This window comes from Uloborus diversus, chromosome 2 (genome assembly GCF_026930045.1).
Source record: "Uloborus diversus isolate 005 chromosome 2, Udiv.v.3.1, whole genome shotgun sequence".
NCBI lineage: Eukaryota > Metazoa > Arthropoda > Arachnida > Araneae > Uloboridae > Uloborus > Uloborus diversus.
The window spans coordinates 14,560,738-14,584,840 of record NC_072732.1 but is presented as its reverse complement, the minus strand read 5'-3'; the positions used below and the strand labels follow the sequence as shown (position 1 = coordinate 14,584,840).

The 24,103-nt window shown below is 32.6% G+C and overlaps 1 protein-coding gene across 1 annotated transcript in view; it reads right to left on the bottom strand.

The window, feature by feature from the left end:
- LOC129217742 (integrator complex subunit 12-like) overlaps positions 1-23,852 on the bottom strand; it is a 28,750-nt gene extending 4,898 nt beyond the window's left edge. The window contains exons 1-6 of the mRNA XM_054852081.1: positions 23,678-23,852; positions 18,109-18,281; positions 13,562-13,687; positions 7,952-8,160; positions 2,377-2,443; positions 277-369 (exon numbers count right to left, since the gene is read on the bottom strand). Coding sequence (XP_054708056.1) covers positions 277-369; positions 2,377-2,443; positions 7,952-8,160; positions 13,562-13,687; positions 18,109-18,273 — 660 coding nt within the window. The 5' untranslated portion in view covers positions 18,274-18,281; positions 23,678-23,852. The remainder of the gene's footprint in view (positions 1-276; positions 370-2,376; positions 2,444-7,951; positions 8,161-13,561; positions 13,688-18,108; positions 18,282-23,677) is intronic.
- Positions 23,853-24,103: the final 251 nt, after the last annotated feature.

Below are 24,103 nucleotides of genomic sequence, written 5' to 3'. Positions count from 1 at the left end.
TTTTATAGAGAATTGCGTTATATAGGTCGGCGTTATAACCGTCTTCTACTGTATGCATTTAAAAAAAACTATTGATTAAAAAATAATAAGTACTTGTAAGGAACTTTAGAAATTCAAGGTATAAGCATCCCCCCCCCCCCGAATTTGTAGGAAACCTGATATTGTCTGATGAGCTACGTTCAAAGCCAACTAAAACCTTTCTTTTTCATGTTGTTAAACAGTATTGCTAAATAAGATAAATTAGTTATCTATTGTAATAACAAACATGAGCTTTACCATTTTCTTCATGTTTTTAACGCACTTGGCACAGTACCAAATACGACGAGGGTCATTGACGTCATAGTCGGAAGCTGGAGGCCTGTGACATTCCTGAAAGAGAAAATCATTTAAATAACAGGTTCAACTGGTACATACTTTTACTTGTAAAATTTTACCCAAAAAAAGTGTACCCAAAACAAAACTAGTGGAATAAAAATATACTGAAAGATGAAATCTATCACATTTAATGACTATAAGTTTTAATAATACAGAATTGAATGAATTTCTTCTTAATGTAAGCATTAAATATTTTGAAAATGCAGTAGATATAATATGTTTATAAAGAACAAAATACTATTAATTTAATTCTAAAAATTTTCTACATATGAAAAATTTTATACTTGAGGTTATTTGTATGTCCTTTTTGTAAAAAAATTTCTCACGCAGAAGGGAGCTGCGTAAAAAAATTTAATTGTCCACGTATAAAATTTGTTAAATACTAATCTCATATATCATTATATACATGTTAATGCTTTGAAATAAAATTATAATCTACACAAGCAAAAAGAAAAAACTTCCTTTTAAACTTGCTGAAATGACTCTGATTTTCCAAACATTGACTCTTACTTTAACTGATAGAGTCAGCCTGATTAATAGATTTTAAATCTAAAGCAAGCACAGGTTATATTAAGCATTTTATACAAAATGTTAACATTTAAACAACACATGAAATTAAAGAGAAAGTCAATTCAAACATTTAGAGGTTGCTAAAAAAGTTTCCTGGATTTTATTTAGTGTTGCATGATTGTTTCATACATTAAATTTTCAATTAGATTTCTCAAACTTCATTAAATTTTTTTTAAACTGTGAACACTTCAAAACCTGTTTTGACTAACAACATACAAATAGTTCTTTTAGGAGCCTTAGAACTTCAAAACTGGGACTTAACAAAAATTTTGAACTTAGACAAACTAATTTACACTAAACAAATATTTAGATCCAGTTATTTACAATTAAAAATACAATATGAATTTAAAAGAAGAAATTAAAAAACCATGAAGGGGAGGGGGGGGAGATGAAATTACAGTTGATACCAATTTTTAGTTAAGTAGAACCACTAAACATAATGATTTGAAATTAAGCAGCTAGAAATTCTTTTTAAAACATTTAAACTTTTTAAAGTACAAAAATAAATGAATAACTAAAAAGATATTGTTAAAAACAAGTTTCCATAGAAAAAAAAAGGTAAAACTTGCTGGAAAAGTAGGCTGTACAGAAAATTAAAAAAAAAAATTCTCATAAACTCCCTGTGGGTAAGAAAAAATCCTTACTTATCCCAGTATTATATAATTTTTTTCTGTACAAGGTAAAATCGGTTTGAAATTTCTACGTTAGTGTGAAATGGGAATTATGAGTGTTTTTTAGTTAGTCATATTTTAACGAGCAAAAATTCTAGGCTTAACTTAATCTACAAAACTAATATGACACAAAGAATGCAATAGTTGGCCACCAATACAGTTTAGTAATTTTAATTGGCAACAAAAATGCTTGACATTAGTTATTAGGATAACATGATCCTTGGAGAGTTGTGATTTCAACATATGGTTCCACAATACCATAATGCCACACAGTAACAGAAACAATGTGGTTGTCCAGAAAATAATTTTCTAAATGTGAGAAACAGAAAGCAAAATGATGTGAACTTCAACATACATCTAAGTTTCATATTTGCAGCATTCAAATTATTTATATTCAAAAGCTCATAACTTTTGCATGGTTGAAGGGGTTCTGTAATCCCAAAATAAATGTATAAAAGTTTTCACAATTTTTATGCAAATTAGCTACAATTAAAACTTATTACAGTTGTAATTGTACTAAACGAACTCTCAAGTGGACCCTCAGATTTTTTTTTTAATCATACTAAAACTGTGATAAATTTGTAAATACTACCAGAAAGATTAAGCAACAACAACCGCACCTAACTTCGGAAAATAAAGTATTTTAAGAAGTTAGCCTTTTCCGCAAGAAATAATTTCACTAAATCACATTGTGAATCATTTACTGTTGAAACAAAAAATAAAATTGATATTACAACTAATGACTAGTGACAAAACTTACTTGATGATAAAGACTATGGCATTCTTGACATTCTATCAGTTGATTACCTTGAGTAACATCTATTTGACTAAATAAAAAATAAATATAAATTAAAGAAAAAATGAGCAAAACAAAATATAAATTTAAAAATTTAAAATATTTGTTTAATGAACTGTTTTATCATAAAATGTTTAACTTATGAGACTCTACATACACAAAAACTTTAAAAATCCAAGTCATTTATTTTCTGTGAGAAGGAATCTTTAGAACACAAATAAAGATCCCTGTAGGAGAAACAGCCCTGTATGGCAGATTCTTGAGAGAGCCCGCAGGGACTATTTCTTAGTTGGAGGAGAGAAAAAAACTAAAATTGCTTTAAAAATAAGATCTTAAATTTTTGCTAATGAAGTTTTGTACTATATTTTCTGAGATATAATCCATAAGTAGCCCGTACTTGCATTAACAACTTATTTTTAAGCATTTCTCGGTGCCAATTCAGATATTATGAGTATTTTAATGTCAGTTTATCTTGTAGTCAATTTTTACTTTCTTCTATATCTAATATATAGAAAAAAGTATTGGATTCGTGCAAATTTTCGAATTTCGAAGGATTCGAACGTTTTGAGGTGTGCTGAGTCGATTTCGACTATTTTTACTTTCTTCTATATCTAATATATAGAAGAAAGTATTGGATTCGTGCAAATTTTCGAATATCGAATTTTGACGGATTCGAACGTTTTGAGGTGTGCTGAGTCCATTTCGACCATTTTTGGAAAATGTCTGTCTGTCTGTATGTGTGTGTGTATGTGTGTCACGTCTGTGTGTGACCAGTTTTTTGTGGCCGCTCTACAACAAAAACTACCGCATGAAATCGAACGAAATTTAGTACACGTATGTGCCACTATGTGAACTTGTGCCCATTAGTTTTTGGCGCGAATTCCTCCAAGGGGGGTGGAGCAATGGGACGTTTTTCGAGTTACGCGTGCTTGCTATTCCTCAGGAAGTTACTGGCGGAATCAAACAAAATTTGGTCCATATGTTGGTATTAACAGGAACAGGTGCTGATTCAATTTTGGTGTCAATAACTCAAACGGGGGTTGAGTTATAGAACGTTTTTTGTCGTCAATTGTGACTGCTGTATCTCAAGAAATAATGAACGGAATGAAAGAAAAATTTATCGGCAAGTAGCCCTTAGTGGGTATAAGAGCTGATTTTATTTTGGTGTCAACAGCTAGAAAGGGAGTAGCGCAATCGCCTGTTCTTTTTTCCCATTGTGAGTGCCCTATCTCAAGAAGTAATACTACGTTCTGGTTGAAATTTGGAATATATGTTAATCCATATGTAAACAGGCTTTGGTTCAATTTTGACGCCAATCGCTCCAAGAGGTGTTGATTTTTTTTTTTTTGCGAATAAAAATAGCTTTATTAATGCAACAATAAGAAAGATAAATCGTAATAGATTGTCGTCTGCATATTTCTCGTGATTTTAATTGTATGGAAATGATCGGAAATATTATCTCAATGATTTAAAATTTTTAACTGTTGCCATCTTATGTTTGTTAACAAATAAAATATTTATAATTAATTCAAGCAAGGCTTTTAAAATAACTTTCAATTTTCGCTCTTTGCTTTGCTTTTGCAATAATTCAGACATTGGGATGGTCGTCTAGTTTTTGCATGTGTAATTTTGTTTTTGTTGGGAATATTGCATATTGTCAAGCATGGGGAGGGATCAGAAAAAAAAAAAAAGAAAAAATATAGAAGAAAGTTTCGTGATGGCCACAACATACTAGTTTATTTTTGATCAGTGACGCATACAGCTGAAAACAATTCTGCAACCAGGATGAGGACATTTCAAAGACCTAACTGTTTGGTCAAAATGATTTGTCAAGTTCTCTTGAATTTGCAAAAGCCCTTAAAGGAGAAATAAAAGAATTAAAAGGTTAACAAATTTTGAAGTTGCTATAATGGATCAATAGGGAAGTTTTCTCTTTAATGTAAAAACTGACTAAATGAGTGTGAGTGCAAACAAAATTGCAACTATCTGAATTATTCTTGTATATACTAGAAAGTAGCCTGTCATGGTATGACCGATGAAAATTGTTTCTACATTTGAACAAAGCAATAGCCTGTTTGAGGATATTTTGATAGTTGAAATTTTAACCCTAAAAGATGAGCCCTTAACTCCAGTAGATAGCGTCAATTCGCATCTCCAGAGCTCGAATAGGCTAGCTTGCTGTGATTTACAATGCAACCGAAAAAGGAAAAACATTCTATTTCACATGTTTTCTTTGAAATAAATTACAGCCTATAGATAGTTTATAGTGCAATGTAATTTCAGAACAATAGAAAAGAAAGCTTTCTACAAACACTATGATAAATTACTGCCATTCACTAATCTTCAAAGCAAGTTATAAGTTGCAGCATTTGTTTGTTTTACCTTTTTCATCCACCATTAGACAGTGGTTGCAACGCCCCCATAGTTTATTGGAGTTGCGAATTGTTTTGGTTCCTTCATTTTTTCCTAAAATGACATTCTTACCAATAAAACTGCTAAGTCGCCAGATCGAGTTCTGCCTTGTCACAATAAAGCTTTTCTATGGATGTCAAACATTACCAAAACACATTATCAAATTATCATGCCGAAGCGCAAGTTTCATTGTTGAAACATGCAGGTTACTTTATCATCGGCTATTATTTATATGAGGATACTTCTGAATATTCAAATTATTACAACTAGTAACTCTCTGAGCTATTATCAGAACTAAAAAACGATGAATGCAACATACGATTTTTGTGTTCTATCACCATTCCAAACATAACTTTTCAAAACAATGCTCTTCTGTAAAACTTCCAGGAATTTAAAATAGATAGATACTAATGAAAATTTATAATACATAGTCAATTCTCGATAACTGGAATCTAAAGGGACCGACGAAAAACTTCGACTTATCGGAAGTTTGACTTACTGCAAGGTTTGGTTTTCGACACATTAATATGAAAACCATCGAATATTTTAATTAATATGTACGTATAGCAGACAAAATTACAGAACTTTAAAGTTTTTGAGCGCAACGTGCAGTTTCTCCATGAAGAGTTCTGAAGACGAAGTTGTGTCTGGTCTTGAACTTCTCCAGCCATCCAGCACTGGCATGGAAATTTTCTATGTTTAGTAATATAGCAAAATTAGTTGCTTTCTCACGCAGCAAACATCTACTTATGGCATGGTCTTGAATTTGATACTGCTACAACCACTTGAATAGAACTGATGCTACTTCAGGGAAAGGTGCACATCTTCATTCGGTTCAAGTTGGGATTCATGGATTCGTAACGTTTTTTAAGTTTCTCTTTTAATATCGTTGACAGGGTATTTGGAGCCATTCTCCAATGCATTATCTTTAATTTTGATTGTTGGATTACTTATAATGTTATAAATAAGATTTACTTTCTTAGTCCCAAGTTTTTAGCTTTTGCTTGGACATCTAAAGAAAACTTTATCTTTCTCTCTTGGGAACTCATCAGCAAATGCTGGAACTAAAGAATGAAGGGGATCTTAACTTAGGTCCGCCTTTGAATAAAGATACAATAAGTTGACCAGCCAACTTGACAGCTTAAAAGCAGATTCGTAGTCCAGCAAATTGCCTAAGTGTAAACAGTACAGTATAACAAAAGAAAACAAGCTATACTCATTTCCGCATGTGTACCCTTTATTGCACATTCGCTCAACAGGTGTTCTCTTTGCTTTAGAGGTCTATTGTGCAGTAATTGCAAGTGAAGGTGAATGGATTTTTCCCTCATAGTCACTTTAATTGCATATTCTTTTTTTTTTTTTGTTCTTTTAAAACAAATTTCAAGTCATCTTTGAAAAAACTTCGAGTAAAAGGAAGTATATTGAGCATAATTAGCATGGAATTAAAGACAAAGGGATCGGGACTTGATAAAAACTACGAGCTGCAGTAATATTCCATTTAACAGACTTCGAGTTATCCCGAATTGACTGTATTTTTTATGAGTGGTACCAGTTTGAAATGACTCATACGCAAATGGATTAAAGTTTTTAAGTGGGAGTGGCAAAATAACAAGTGCCAGATTTTCCTCAATTACACAATATAAAATACAAAAAGGGTTAAAAATTAATGGTAAAAACAAAATTACAAATGTTCATGCAGTAGAATCACATAGTGGACAAAAATTTACCATATGTTTTAGGAATACCTCCTCCTTTTTACATTAAAAAAACAATAAAACTTGATTTAGGAACTTAAGTTTGCTCCATCTCAGAAAAATTGAAAATCTAGCACTGGTGCTAGATTTTACCTCCCTCCAATAACTTCTGATTGCAAAAAAAAAGGTGTAGGGGGTGCCTAAGTTTGGTCATATTGATCCCCTCCAAAATTAAATCATATATAAGCCATTGCGAGGAAAACAGATAAAACTGGTTTTTTTTCCTTCTTAAAATGAATTTGTCAGAAAATTTGCAAAAAATACTGACTAAATTTAGAAACACTGACCAAGTTGAAGAATACCGACTTCTACAGACCAGTTTCATGCTCTATTTTTTATTTATTTATTTATTTATTTTTTATTTTTTTTGCTGAAAATCATGACTTCCCACGACAAGTTTCGATCATGGTCGAAATCCATGACTTTCCTAGTGTGTAGGAAATCTTTACAGGGTATCTGCTACTTTTTGTGTTTTGAAATCCATGGCTTTCCCTGACTTCTGCTCCTAGCTTTCCATGACTCACGTTCTTCAAATCCATGATTTACCATGACTTCCGCAAGTTACTTCATTTAACAATGACATCAAAATTGCACATAAATATAAATAGAGACTATAAAGCAGTATAACTTTGTTTTAGGAAAATATCCTTTTTATCTCAGCTATGTAAATAAATCTAAACAAAAGCAGCAAAAAATATTCAACTAAATATGTATATGAAAAACAAATGATGCAACAATTTATTGAGACAAAAAATAAGTACGAGAATTTAAGAACATTTAAAATCTAAAATAACCCATTATCTCCCCAAAGCGCAATGTGAAATTGTAAAATACAAATTTAGTAAATGCACTCATACATTAAACAGAAAAACAAACTTCAAAATACTTAGTTCCAGAGTCATCATTGCTAAAGATAAGTTAGTAACAAATATGAATATGATTCGGTATAATTATTGAACTGTAATGTACGAAAGCAAGCCTACCATTAAACATAGAAACTTCAAATTGTTATTTCTACTGTTTGTGTGTGTTTTTTTAAACATTGTAGAAAAGCTATGATACGAAAAAAAATCCGATGAAATCATTTTTGTTCTTCCGAGATCGTAAGAACAGCGATCGGTCTTGAGCGCGAAAGTCAGTTTCCATGACTATTGAACATTTTGCACTGAGATCCATGACTTTCCATGACCAATTTCGATCATGTTTGAAATCCATGACTTTCCCTGACTTTCCATACGGGCGGACACCCTCTCTTTAGCTTCCAACAGTGATAAATTTACTGTATGCTCAACATATCCGTAATCTACACCTTAACAATTTTTCTGTACTAATACTCAAATTTATACTTCAACTGAGATGAATAACGAACATACTTGCAAATGACACAAGCTAGTCCCATGCCCATGGCAACTTCATCTGCATCCGCATTCTCGTCACTACTATCTGTGTCCTCCTCCCCCTTCATCACATACTGGTCTAGTTTGGGGGGATCAGGACTTGAGGGGTAGTAGGCGTAAACTTGGGGTGATTCCAATTTAGGAATCTTGGCTTCGTGAAAGCCCTCTGGACTATCTTGTTTCATCTGCAGGAGAAGGGAAAATATTAGCAGAAACAGAAAGACGCTGCAAATGTACATTGCAGACTCTTGAGAGAGTCTGCACGTTTTTTCTCAGTTAGGGCAGAAAATAAAAAACTAAAACTTTTAAAAACAAAAATATTAAATTTCAATGAGCAAAGATTTTTACCGCATTTTCTGCGATATAATCTAAAGGGCATATATCTGGGATATGTGCAGGGGCGTAGCTAAGGGGGGGGGGTTTTGGGGACAACCCCCCCCCCCGAAAAGTTAGTCTCAAAAAAAAGAGAGAAAAAGAAGAGAGAAGAGAAAGAAAAAAAAAGGAAGAAAAGGAAAAAAATTCCAAGCGATTATATATATATATATATATATATATATATATATATATATATATATATATATAAAAGTAGTAACCCCCCCCCCCGAAAGTTGGGTCTAGCTACGCCACTGGATATGTGCCAAAAACAATTGAAAGGAACTCTCCTGCTGGGAATTAAGACTTGCACTTATATAGCTTCTTTGGTGATAAAATAAATTTAAAAGCATAGTATAATGCACAACTATAAATGATTCATTGCACAGCTAAAGTTTTATTAGCTAATATATATGATTATATTTCTAATCCAGGGTTTGTACTCAATTTTAGAAATAAAGTGAAGGAGTTTTGGAGGAGTTTTGAAGGAGTAAAATGAGATTTTGAAGGAGTACTAATGGGTTGTCATTAAATGATGTCGCACTTTTTTTCAACATATTTGACCAACTTCCCCTTTGTTACAAAGTGTCACACATCACCCTACTCCTCCACTTGTCACATGTCATATTTTTATAAACATATTGTTACAACAATTATGTGATGTCACTTTTTGTCACAATTTTGTCCCCCCTTCTCACAATTTCATGAACCCATCTCCCCCTCAATACAGCACATCTACTTATGCATTTTTAAATATTTAAATAATAATTAGACAACCTGAATTTTGCCGCTGAGAGTGTAGTGGAGGGAAAAACAATCATCATAAAAGTTGAAAAAATAGCCAAGCACAATTTAAGCATGTTTTACTTCACTTATGAAAGGTCTTAGTCATCTAATAATATTTTCACCTTCAACTTTTATGACTTCCCTGATTAATTTGAAAATCACATCTTTATGAAAAAAATAAATATATGAAATTAGCACATTAAAATCGCCCTTATACAATCTCCCTTGAGACAAAGTTGTCAGGCGAAGTATTTAAATTTACTGTCATAGAGGAATATTATGTAGTCTTGAACTAAAAAAGAAGGAGTTTTGAAGGAGTTAAAACCAAAATGAAGGAGTTTGAAGGGCCCTTCAAAAAAATTTCCTAAATGAAGGGTTGTTTGAGGAGTTTTGAAGGAGCGTACGAACCCTGTAATCATATATATTAACTAATTTCAAAAATTGAGAAATACAGATCTAAATGTCAGCATCATTCTCACCCTGGCATGCGAACATGGATCACATAGGTTTCCTTCAATCAACAAAGAGCATTTGAACAGACCTCCATTAATTTGATATGCTTGAATGAGTCAATAACTATTATTCCACCATGTCATAAAAATTTTGAAACAGCAGATGGGAATTTCTATTTTGATAGATGCATCAATTGTTGAAAAAATATTTCAAGTCTCCAAAGGAGATAGGTTCCTGCTTCATTGCATGAACTATATGAAGAATATGTACTCTACTTCTATACAATGCAAATAAATTTTGAACATTCCCATTAATAATGCATACTGCCGTGCTAAGCACAAAAGTCATATCTCACTTTTCATCAAGATTGAGTTATGCTCACCATGTCCTTCTCTGTCACATATTTCACCTAAATACAACGTTTTATGTTCATTTGCCAATGGTAAATATTTTTTTTTAAAATTCTAAAAAAGTTGCATCTGTATCAAATGCATGGAGGAGCAAAACTTTAAATGGCAATAGCTCGTTTTGAACTTGGTTGTGATAGAATTAGCGGTACTGTCACTCCTCTTTACTTACCATTTATTTAACTTTGTTTACATTCAGTTAAAATGCTTCTCTGTTGCATCACATGATGTTGTCTGCAATCCCACTCTTTCCTCGTTAGAGGGCGACACCTGTATTAGACTATTATGCAGATTAGCATACGTGCTTAGCCATGATTGGTTGCAGTGTTCTGCATGCAAGGGCAGATCCAGAAATTTTTCAAAGAGGGTGCGGTTGATTTTTTTAACTGCCCTCTTACTATACATCTGATTTACACGTGCTTTTTTTTTGGGGGGGGGGGGGAGTGCCGCATCATTCTTATCTTAATTCTAAAATGGAAAAATTATAAAGGTCTATCCAAGGAGGTCCATGAACCCATTCCTTCCCTTTTCTGTTGAAAGAAAGTCTTATTTTTAGCAATTTAAGAAAGAAATTCTTAAATTGCTATTTAGAACTCCAATTTTGCAATAATCCCGGGGGAATGTTATAAACTCCCTCTCAATAACATCATCGAAGTCACCGGACATATTCCTTCCTTTAACTCTATCTGAGATGTTTACACTAGTATCTTTAAGACTTAAATTTTGCAAAATGCCTGGGGGAGGACCTCCAGACTTCTCCTCCTAACATCAGCCAAGATCGTCTAAAATTGCCATTCTGAAACTTTAATTCTGAAAAGTCTCTGGTAGGGAGATTCGGATCCATTACTTTCCTTAACGACATTAAAGATGGCTTACGCTTGCTCTTCAAGACTTCAATTTGGAAAAATTACCGATGTAGGGTCCCTCAAGGGAGGGGCCCCATCGCCCCTCCCTTGTATCCGTCCTTGTCTGCATGCGCATGGGAAGCATCTGACAACTTGCATGTCCCATCATGCATCGATATGTTAATTTGGTTTTCAGATATAAGCAGATGTTTCCTTACTGAGCACTCACTCTCCGACTCACTTTTCTCAGGCGAGGTAGCGAGATGCTACTCACTACCGGTTAGGCTGCTTAGCCATTTTTTGAAAAAACCTTGAGCATGTGCTAGAAGTTAGCCACATAAGATTTAAGTCGGTCATATTAGATTTAGGCTCGGTCTTGTTAGTTATGAGGTGAGCAGCCATGTTTAAATAATCCGGTGGTCTTTATACAGATTTTTGTTTTAAGTTATTTTTAATGTTCTAGTTTGAAATAAATGTTATTGTTTTAAAAAGTGTTGTGTTTCGTTCATCAACGAACTTCCAACCACTGAACACTCTGCAAAATATTAACAAAAGCATATTAGATGTCTATAGCATCAACTAAGACAACAGGCTGCAGATATGACTTTTGCGCTTTGCATGGCAGTGTAGCTGTCAAGAGTGAAAGCTGAATATTAGGGAGACTTATGTGTAAAATTCTGTACGCACGAATTTAACCAAAAGAATTTGAGTCTAAAAGGGATTTTTAAAATATAAGTAGGGATTTCTTAAATTGGATCTGTATCAGTGGCATAGGAAAGGGGATGGTCCGTGTGCCCTTGAAGCTAAAAATTAAGCTGTAATGATTAAAATTAAAGTTATTCCATTCCAGATATAAAACTTTTTTCATAATCTAAGAAATTTAACCTATGCAATACTGTGTAGGTAAAACTAAAATCAATTTATCTCTGCTTCAATTAAAGTTTACAAGTATTAGAGTTGGCTGATTTAAGGCAGGACACTCCCCCTGAGACAGTGGCAGCTGGTGCCTTGAAAAAGTGAGAGGGCCAGATCATGGGTGCACTCGCCTCGCCCCCTCCCCCCCCCCCTCCCCTTGGATTTTGAAAAGAAAAAAAAGAATTTAAAAAAATATATTTTTTTAATATTTAAACTTTTTTTTGTTAAATTAATAAAATTAAATATATTTTCGCAGCTAAATTAAAGACGTGAAGAAGTAATAACTTTTAAGGTATATTCAAAACTAATATGAAAATAATCTAAAAAATAATGGTTGCTTCTCTAAATTGTCGTTATAGTAAGCTAATTACTTGAAGACAAAGAGTCAAGAAAGGAGCAAACAGTCTAATCTTGTGCAAATGAAGGCTTCTTCCTGTACTGTTGTTTATTTTACATAGCCTGAATCGCTTAAGAACATTCAAGCTATGTAAAATAAACCGCATACAGGTAGGGTAACAGTCTCTGCGAATCCTGCTGTAAATATTGAAGTTCAATGCATTGGTGTTGAGGGGAAAAACACACACACACACATGCAGATAACCCATGACAAAGTATAATCCGCATTCTTTAATTTAAAAACTTTTTAACAGATAATCTGCGGATGATATGCAAGGTAATACGACACAATACTTTTTTTTAATTTTAAGCGTACACACCAAAAAAAAAAGGGAAAATAAATAAAAATTATAAATTATTGTCTTTTGAAAAAAGTGAGGGGGCCCGAGCCCCCTCTGGCCCCTCCTACGAGCCACCACTGTCCTGAGGAATTTCTACCAACTCCACTGATCTGTACAGGACCAGAAATGTGACATTCGGAAATCTGGCAGGATTCAAAAATTGGAAACTAATACTACTAATGTACTAATATTACTTTTTTGAAATAAAAAAAAGAACAACTTTTAGGTTAAACAAAATAATCGAAAAGGTTTACAAGATTATTTTCACTAATAAGTGATAATAAACATTCCTTGCAACAGGTAAAGATTTAGGAAATTCCGAGAAAAATTACTGCTTTTCTTTGGAGAACATTTTACAGCATTTTTTGGGAAACACAAATTAAAAAAAAAAGTTAAATGAAATAAACATGCATCAAAAAGGATTGCCTGTTTTTACGATCCTGATTGTCTTATCATAAGGATTTTCCTGAAGTTCTAACCACTGAAAAATCTTGTTTTAGGGAATTTTGTTGCTTTCATGAAAATTCGGGAAATATTTACTTTATTAGGGAGCTGGGGAGAAGGTATCAAATTTCAGGAGTCTCCCAAATGATTCAGGAGAGTTGGCAGGTACGATGACATTTAAGTAATATTTTTAGGCACAGTAAAGGACAAATCACATACGTCGGTCACTAGACAGAAAAAACAGTTGCAGACCTTCAAAATTTCATTGTACAGAATAACTCCGGTTTAACGATTGTCAAAGGACTGGGAAAAGTTATTGTTAAATCAAGGAGCATAGACATTCAATGCTGGCAAATCCAGAGCAGAGATATGCATCATTAAATTAAGGAAATCATTAAATTGGGTATTGTTAAATCGAAGTTATACTGTACTATGCAAAAGTAAAGTTCATGTATAGGATGTTTTGAGCAATGATTGTTTCAATTGTTACAAAGAATTGCCTTATTTAATTGATTGAAAAGATCGAAAATAAAATAATTTCCATCACAGAATCATTTTTACGAGGTGAAAATGATCTTCTGTCGAGAAAAAAAAAAAAAAAACATGCATGTGTAAGAACCTGATTACCTTCTCAAAAGGCCGTTTCTCGACCTTCTTCTCCCAGTTGTCACTAAGCGAATGTTTTGAACTGTAACTAGATGCTTCCGTAGGATCACGTGGAGCTTTCTTAATGCTGATCTTGCTCTCTCCTTCCTATAAAAACATTAAGACTTTATTTTAGTAACTGCTCTTTTATACATAAACTTTAACATTTTTCACTCATCCATTTAAAAAAAAAAAATCAATAGATCACACACTATCAGAAAGATGAAATATATTATGAAGAAATTGATGCAAATTATGGCAAAATTTTCTGATAAAAAAATACAATATGAAATAACAGTAAAAGATTAAGCTTGGGTTTATATTTTACATTGGGTGTATGAGGGTGGTAACAGTTTTGCAAAAAAGAAAATCAAAATAAGCTTAAAAGTTTAATTTGACTTTAGGCCCTAAATCATATCAGTGTGAATACCTTTTTTTTTTAAATGGACCCATAAACCTGTTTAAAACACTTATTAAAAGAAAAACCACTTACGATCATCTTAATATAAGTTGTGAATATCTCAGCCCTAAAAAAAAGTCATGTAGTACCTACATCAGATTGTTTAATTCTCACTATTAGTTCACACTCTACCTATATATAGGGTATCTGCTACATTTATAGTATTGAAATCCATGACATTCCTTGACTTTCCATGACTTTTGCTCGTAACTTTCTGTGACTCACAAGATGCAATTTTTCCAGAAAAAGACATTTTTTTCCACAAGAATATTTAAATTAGTCTTTTGTGAAAGTTGGATTTCAACCATCTGATCTATGGCTTTGGACATGTTTCTAAAAATTCAAATTAAATTGAAATGTAATTAGCTCAGCAACTATTATAATTTAAAAAAAAAAAAACAATTTTTGCAACAATGCCTAGTGATACACATAAAATAATTATTTAGTTTTACTTTAATTATTTTGCTACCAAGGACATACATTTATAAATCTAAAATTTTTGAAAATATTCCATTAAATTATACGAAGTTTTTAAATTGGTAAGTAAGAATTTACAAGTAAACAAAATTATTATTTTTCCCCCGAAAAATATGATATGATACACAATCATTTTCCAGTCACTAAAAATACAGAAAAAAAGTTTTAACTGCAAAATGATTTTCCAAAATATAAGAAGCTTCAAACATGAATCAACAATGATATAAAATACTGGTGAACAGTGAAACATTTAATCTTGATTTTTATTTCTTTTTCTTTTGAATTTTTTAATATAAATATTTTATTTTATGAGCAAATAATGAATCTATTTTTTTTTTTAAGCTAGTAGTTTTCTAAAAATTTGTGACTAGCAATAATTTAATAATTACTAAAATTAAGTTATATTAAATTAAAGTACTAATCAAACATTACCAAATATAATACTGTCAAACTTTGGGATAGGCTACAATTATTGAAAAATTTCAAATTTCTGATTTTTGAACATTTTTGGACTTTTTAAAAATTTTCTCCTTTAAAATTTCCTGATTTCTGTTTTTTCTCGATGTCCTAAACATCCTTAATTAATTCTTTAGACCAATTTATAAAATATTCATTAACTTAAGACACTTCTGAAAATAAGGATAATTTTTATGAGGCTCTTGAGTCTTGAATCAACACAAATGCAAATGACTTAAAATTTTCGAGTCGAAAGAGAGCAGCAAAATTAGAAGTGTACAAGTCCTAAACTACGCAATTTTTTCTTTTAAGCCTTTTAATTATTAATTAAAATTACACACAGTGGAAACTGAATGTCAAAAAATATATTTAACACATTTATTTACAATATATTATTTCCTTTTACTTGAAATACTAATTTAAAAGTCTAAAATGTTATTTTTAAAAGAAAATTCGAAATTTACTTTTTCACCATGAAAACCTTCTTTTATAGATTGCTACTGAACTATCAAGTGTGTTGTCATGAAATACACATGGAGGTGCATGTTGGTGTTGTTAATATGCATAAATCAAAAGAGAAATTTTGAAAAATAAATAACAGAATAATTCTAGATGTCTACACTAGTCCCTTGTCTACACTAGCCCCTTTCTACCCTATGTGATGGAATTTTTTCTATAAATGTTCGGAAACTTTGTGTGGGATATCTTTTAATGTATTACCCCGCATTAGCCAGCATGCCGGGAAAAAGCGAAGTTGACCAGCATGCCAGGAAATTCGAATTTTCCGGCATGCCGGATGATTTGAGGTTTATTTTGTAACAAAACAAAAGTAAATTTCCCCATTCAATTCCAATCAGAAAGCAAACTATTGTTACTGCAATTCGTTCATAATTTTTTTAAATAATTTATTTTTGTAAGAGTGAAGGCTTTCACGGCCGGTGTCAATATTATGAAAGGATTTTTCCGGGCTGTTGTGCCGTGGTCTGAGTGTATATTCTCCAAACGTTTCGGCTGCATCTGCGGCAGCCATCCTCAGTGGTTCCGAGTTCGTAACTTCCAGGGAAGAGACTTCTTGGCAACTGATGCAAGTGTCGAAGTGCTGTCAACATTTATAGGGCATGGGTCCTCTTGGTTCTGGACTGGGATTGGCTGGTGAACGAGGATGGTGATTTATCGCAAACCTACACATACTGATCGCTATCTACACAAGGACTCTAATCACCATCCTCGACAGAAGAGAGGTGTAATGAAAACTTTATTCGTGAGAGCCAACAGAATCTGCGAACCGACTGCTATCGAGCATGAAATTTCCCACCTCACAAATGTTTTCTAAGCCAACGGTTTTTCAAAGCAGATCAAAAGAGCCTTCCACCCCAAAATAAAAAAACAGCCACTTAAAGAAGATCCGATCAAGTCCACAGCCTACCTCCCCTACCTTGAGGACGTCACTGATAGAATCGAAAGACTTCTGCGACGCCACAATATCAAGACTGTTTTCAAACCCACCCACCGAACCAGCGACTTATTACGATCTGTGAAAGATGCAAGAGATCCCTTGTCCGCCGCAGGTGTTTACAAGATTCCCTGTTCCTGCGGATCTACCTATATTGGAACTACTAAGAGAAGCGTCAACACTAGAATCAAAGAACATCAAAGAAATTGCCGACTAGGCCACACTCAGAAGTCAGCAGTCGCAGAACACACTTTTAGTGAGGGGAACCATGACATCAAATTCAAAGAGACAAAAATACTTTCAAGGACTTGCCATTATTATGCGAGATTGAACAGAGAAGCCATCGAGATATTTAAACATCCAAATAATTTCAACAAAAAAGAAGAAGGAATAAAGATAAACAAGCTCTGGCATCCCATACTGAAAAGGATCAAAACAACAAGAACCTCCAGCCAATCAGAAACAAGGACGGACCTTCAGCTGAATCCCCAGCAGCCAATCCCCGAGCAGGAAAAGGAGAGCCTAAGCTCCAATCAGGAAGCGATGAAGACAGACGTTCACCAGCCAATCCCAGTCCAGAACCAAGAGGACCCTATAAATGTTGACAGCACTTCGACACTTGCATCAGTTGCCAAGAAGTCTCTTCCCTGGAAGTTACGAACTCGGAACCACTGAGGATGGCTGCCGCAGATGCAGCCGAAACGTTTGGAGAATATACACTCAGACCACGGCACAACAGCCCGGAAAAATCCTTTCATAATAATTTATTTTTGGTTCCTTTTAGCGAGGTAAATTTAATGTTTATTGATTGAATAGCTATAGTACATTTTTCAGCCCTGGCTTAGGGGTGGTAACTTACTGCTGAAACGTTTGCTTAGTTTTAATTTAATTTTTATAAAATTGTTCGTTATTGAATAATATGTTTCTTGTTAAAATAACAAAGGACATTGTAAGTTAATATATTTACAAAATTAAACTGTTTATTAACATTAATAAGATACTTATACTCTTGCATTATTTTTTAAGCTGAACATATTTTTTTTAGTATTTTCCCCCCTAACCTTGAGTTTTCTGGCATACCCAAAGAACCAGGCAAGTGTTATTAAAAATCTGGTGACCCTCAAATTTTGCGGCAAGCCGGCTAATGCGGAGTAACAGTAGTTTAATGTCAATTTTTCAAACTGACAATAATTAATTAACACAAAATATAAAATTTGTGTTAGCTTATTTTACCAATGGCTATAACAATTTCAATTCCTTAATTAATTTTAGTTAATTATCATATTTTAATAATTAGTTTTAATAAGATTTATCTTAATGTAATTATAAGCTCATAATTCTGCTTTAGCATTTTGAAGTTTGTCCAACCTTGGAAACCCCCTCCCCCCCCCCCCCCCTTTAACAAAGTTCTAGCTATGTGCTTGCTTAACATAATCAAATCTCCAGGTGCAAAACAATGTAAATGAAGATGAAAACTCTAAAATCCATTTTACTTATTTAGGAGAATCATTTTTATCCCAAAAGACAACTGCTACAATTTCAAAATCACACAATATGTTATGTTTCCAAAAAAAAAAAAAGTTTGATGCTACCTGTTAAGCTATCAAAACAATTCAGGAATTAATAAATTTCTAAAAATCCTAAATTAGACAATTAATTCTACATTTACGAAAAATTTCTTACCAATTTGACTGAGGTATAAATTCTTTCTTTAGAATGAGCAGACTGCTTAGACTGCGCAATCAAATCATCCAACAACATCTTCAGCTGATCTGCAGAGTCTTTGCTTTTTGAATGAAGGAGGCGCAATCCCTTCACAAACAGTGGATCCAAGTCCGAAACTGCCATCTTCACAGCTGTAAAGCATATTTTGGTCAATTAGAACTTCTTCCTTTGTGAATAGAGTATAAATCAGTATTCAGCTTGAATATTGACGTATCCAACCCAGGTGTATGCACAATGGAGGGTCTACAGCGTAGCCCTCACCATAGAAATTTAGGGAGGAGGGGGAGGAGATGATTTGAGAGAACTTGGATATTATTTTGGGGGACCTTGTTCTGCAGTGGGGGCCTTGTTTAACCTTATAAACTTCAGGAAACAAAATGATAACCAATGTAGTTATTTTCACAAAAATGTGTTATTGTTAGTTCAATAATTCTGCACAGAAGTTGTTATTCCAGAGTTTTAGTATTTTCCCAGCATTTTAAATACAAATACACAAAAGTGAGTACCAGCAACAGGCTCTGGGCCCAGCTAGACTGGTTCTAGTCAATTTATTATTCCCAGTGAAGATCAATGGCCCTCTTAAAACTATCTACTCCCTTGCTCATTACCACCTCTTCCGGTAAACTGTTCCAAGGTTCCACTACCCTGCAAAAATAATAATTTTTCCTAATATCCATGTTAGCCTGAGATTTAAATAGCTTAAAACAATGACCCCTTGTCCTGTTTTCAGTGCTAAACTTCAGCCCCGTAACATCTTTCATTTTAATGAATTTAAACAACTGAATCATGTCCCCTCGGTCCCTTCTTTGCTCAAGATTGTACAATGTTAATTATCGATCAAATGTGTAATTGTCTATTTAAAATATTTCCCAACTGATGTTCTTTTTTTTTTTTTTTTTTGCATGACTTGAATCAGATCAGGGAGATCAGTTTAGCTCTTTTATGGTGCCTTTTGAAGAAATACCAATTATCAAAATAAACTGTATTAATGAAATAAGTAAAACTGGAATTATTTTCATCTATTATATGAAAAAAGAAGATTATTTGGGATAAGTAAAGATGCTGTATTGTTACACCATTTTCAGTTAGTTCTTGATGTCTGGAAGCCATGAGATGAGAAAGAATCTGGAAATAATTCAAAATGAATTCTGTTTTTGAGGTATACAGTGAAGCACCATTTATAGGTTTTTGAAGGGACTGTCTGAAAAAAGCGTACAAATGAAAAAACGTATAATAGGTATAGGTTAATGTGCATTCAACTTTGCAGGGACTAATTTTAAAAACGTACTAGCCTGCGGGCCCGGCGTTGCACGGGCTACTTAAAAAATGAAAGAGCTGTTCAATTGATGTTTTTGTATTATTCTGACATCAGTTTCTAAAGCGTAAGGAGTAAATAAATACGCGTAATGCAAGGTTTGCAAAACACCAGTAGAGCATATTTTTGGCAAAAACCTCTTTAACGTTAATCATATTTATCAATAATACAAGTTATGAGTATTTTCAGTTAGCACAAAAGATGAAAATATATGCATTCTCAACTATAATATGTGCTCACTTTAAACTGAATTGAATCTGATAGAATATATCTGAAATATTTATGTACAATTACAATCAGCTTTTTACATAAAATAACACACACTTTTTTTGTTGATTACGTGAAACTAAAGCACCAAGACTTATTAAATACCAATAGGCATTAATTTAATATCAAGCCATCAGATTCCAATTAAGCTTTAGTTAAAATCCTTAAAAACAATCTTTTTTGTTCAACTCTGTTTCACTTAAAGAAATCCAAACAATCTTAATTTAACGTGTTCTTTTAACGATACAAACTGTATTGCAAAAATCGAAACAGGAAGGAAAAAGAGATTTATTACAATTCGAAAACTCACCCATGTCACGGAAAAAAGTCCAACAAAATAAACATAATTAGTCGCACATCCTAAATGTACCCAAATATGAGGCCGATGAATGATAAACTTACACTTCAATCAATAAACATTACTAAAGAAACATTTTTCATATGCTGAAAAGAGTTAAGAATGTTGAATGTGAAAAAATAAGAAAGGACAGACAATAAATATCGGAATAGAGCAACCAATTTTAAACTAATTAAAAATATAATTCTAGATGGAAACGTTGTTTTAAGATTTGGACAGCAGCCTAAAAAATCTCTTTTGACACAATTATTAGAATTTTATTTGCTCACCCATATGCAAAATGGCAACAGGAAAGAAATAAAAATTCCTGAATAGCGTTATGTTAATTAACGTTTTAATCAATATCTACGCTAATTAAAGTCGTACAAATATGAGATTGGTCCTATTGTTTTCTTTGGAAAATTTCGAATTGATCGGTATCTCATTTGACTCCCGATTCGCAGTGGTTCTCGAGAAGATCGATCTTCAGACAGACAGACAGACAGACGGACGGGAACAGATTTTAATATTATAGTGGATAATTGATAAAAACGTATAAAAGAGAAACGTATAAAGGGTGCTTCACTGTATATAAATAAACTTGCCAGTGTCAAAAATTATCATAATGAATTATTTGTATTGCTGGAAATCTGAGGTTGAGAGATTTGCAATGCAAAAAAAGAAACGAAGACACAGAAGCATTCGCCATCGCATCAAATGCGATAAGTTCATGAATTCGGCCATAGAAACTCATATTTAGCAAAAGTATTGGCAAACGGAAAATTCTCAGAAATTTCCGAAAAAAACTCAATGTCTTCTGCATTGTTTACTAAGTGTTCCTTTAACTTAAAATACAAGCACTTGAATCAAATATGTTTTTTAATTATTACTTTGTTCTCTGATCAAAGTTTTCAAAAGACAAAAAAAAAAAAAAATAATAATAATAATAATAAAATAAAAATAAATTTAAAAAAAATCACAAAATTTATTAAAGTTAAGTCTTTGGCAGAGATTTTCAGAATATGGTGAAGACTTTTTTAAAATTGGCTAATTTGCTGGCTATCAATTAGAAATCCTAGCGAATCAATTTGAATTCTTCTGCAGAAGTGTTTAAAAAACTAATATAAAGAGTAGCGACGTACCGAGTACTCGGTAACTACTCGGTACTCGGCCAATATGCCGAGTACTCGGCACTCGGCCAAATTTTGATCAGATACTCGGCCAATGCCGAGTAGTTGCAAAAAATTGAATGTATTAAAATTTACAAAAAAGCTCAAGCATATATAATTTTCTGCAACCATTTACAATTCAAATTTAAATTTTGAGAATAATGAAATTTGAAATACTTCAATGGAATAAATCTTGGTTCGAATGTCTCGAAAGTTAATAAAACTTTTTTGTTAAAAATTGTGCAAATATGGAATTTTTGCTACAAACTAAAATTAGTTATAAGATGTATAAAAATACCTTAGCTTTAAAAATAAAAGGAAATAAAACAACGTTAGAAGCACAATGCAGGATCACTGCAGACACGTGTTTTGGCATTACGAGGAATTTCTTTTTCATTGCACAAAATGTGAGCTCGTTGATTTAAAGGCATCCGGCAAAAGTCGAATTTTTTGCCGTATGCCTTTATTCTTTAGTTCACATGTTATGCACTGAAAAGACGATCCCTGTAACACAGAAAAACGTGTCTGCAGTGTTCCTGCACAGTTGTTTTTTTGCTTTTAAAAATTATTTATGTTTAGCGAACTAGACCTATAATGAATAAATTTGTACAATTTGTTTTAATTCCCACTTGATAAGTCATACCTTTTATTTATTCATTTTTAATTTAAAAAATATTATTTTTGCAAAATTTTGTAGTTAAATTTCAGCAGGAATTTAGTTTAAAAACCATTATATGGACAAGGAGGTCTATACTACTATTTCAATAAGTTCAAAATTCATCGGTGTGTGTCGGTGGTCTTTCTTTCAACATAATTGGTACTGGGAAACTCGGCCGAGTAGTGAAAGGCCGAGTACTTGGTACTCGGCCAAAGTGCTACTCAGTACGTCTCTAATAAAGAGTATAAATTATATATAAGAGCAATGTGGTGCAAAAATGTTCAATAGCTAAATTCAAGGCTGGACATCAATGCAGAGAGGAGATGATGAATTTGAAAAATAGCTTCAAACTTTTGCATTTGAGGTAGTGAGAAGCAAAGGGATGCAAATGGACTTTTTAAAGTTTTGAGTAAAACATGTTTGAAGTTCAGATCCTAGGTAGGCTTTCATTGAATTTTTTTTCTAAGTCATGCTGTGTAGTAGCATTCACCAGAGCTACTAGCACCATCCTTTGCCCTTGAACTTTGGAGAGGTTCTCCTACCGTTTTTACTGACTATCTCGAATTTTTAATTTTAGCACTTACATCCCTTTGCTTCTTCCTGTCTCATTTGCATTTTATGAATGAAGTTTTTCAATACTATGCTGTAAAATTGACAAGAGGAAATAATTTTGGAAATTTTCAAGGCCTGTGTCATTATGCTCTGGCATCAGTGATCCTAGAGAAATTTACATTTGGGAATTAACATTAAAAAATCGTTAAAATACTGTCCTAGGGAGAATTATCGTAGTGAGCATGCCAAACGGTATAAATTTCGCTGGATGGAAGAGCGGTTGCGAGTTTTGCTCCTCATACTCCAACTCTATACTTAATGGCACTTTTCATGCGAGTTAATACCTTTTTTAAAAAAAAATTGGTATTACTTAAAAAAACATGCATTAACTAACATGAAACATCATTAACAAACATGATTATTATATATTTTAATGACTTAATTATGCAGCAGTTTTATGTTAATTTTTTTGAACTTCTGCTAGTTTAATGGGTATTTTTTTGTTTAAAAATCAAACAAATTTATTGATTTTTGCATTTTTTGACAGGTAAATAAAACAAGTTGGCAAATATTTCTGAAAAAGCATTAATTCAAATGTTCCAAGTTATGATAATTATCCCCAATTCACTTTTAGATTAACATTGAACATAATATCCTCTACATTGGGTGAAACTTCGTGATTTTTCGATCCTGCTTTATTTTCACTTGGATTTTCTCAATTTATAATAAATCTTGGATAGAACATATCTAATTTCATAAATAAGAGGAATAAAGGGAGCATAACTTGGGTGATATTTCCATATCTAAGATGAAACAAAGCAATGGATCAAATATATTACAGTAAAAAAGATTATGAAAACTCAAATAATAATCACTGAAATAAAAATTCAAGCAGGTGAGAAAGAAGGCACTTCACTAACATTCTTCACAAATGGGGCATTCCAAGGTATTTTTAAAATTATGTAGAGTCCGTAACGTGACCTTTTTTTGCCATAACTTTTTAATTTACCGTTTGATTTGCAAATTACTTTAATTTGAGCTGGTGTGTTGGTAGGAAAAGATCAAAATAAAATAATATGCTAATCAAACAGTAAACTAAAAAGTTATGGCAAAAAAGGTCACGTTACGGACTCTACATAAATGTCAAAAATACCTTGGAATGCCCCAAATAGTAAAGATAAAACAAAAGAATAAAAACTTGTCAATTACGTAAAAACCGGCGAAATTACCAATTTATGAAAACCCTTCAGAACAATCGACTAAGTAAGGTTCACACAAATTCAGGAAACGTAGGGCATACGTAAAACTTGTAATGAATTCATAGCTCTGATGAAAAGAAATTCTATTCTCATCGCAACCAAACATTTAAATTACATCATTTACATAGTGCTTTTACTAAAAAAAATTTCCACCAAATTTGAACATTGTTTTTGTTTTTAATCAAAGAAAAGTTTACATGTTGCCTGTCGGCATTTCAAAATTTAACAAAAGAAAAAGTAATATGAGAAAAATTAAGATTGGAAAAAAATGAGATTTTAAAAGCGCAACTTTCGCTATGATAAAATGAAAAATACAAATTTCTTAACTTCATTAAATTTTTAGGCGTTAACTAGGAATGTTTTTTTATGCAGATGTCACATGCTGTTCTCCATGGA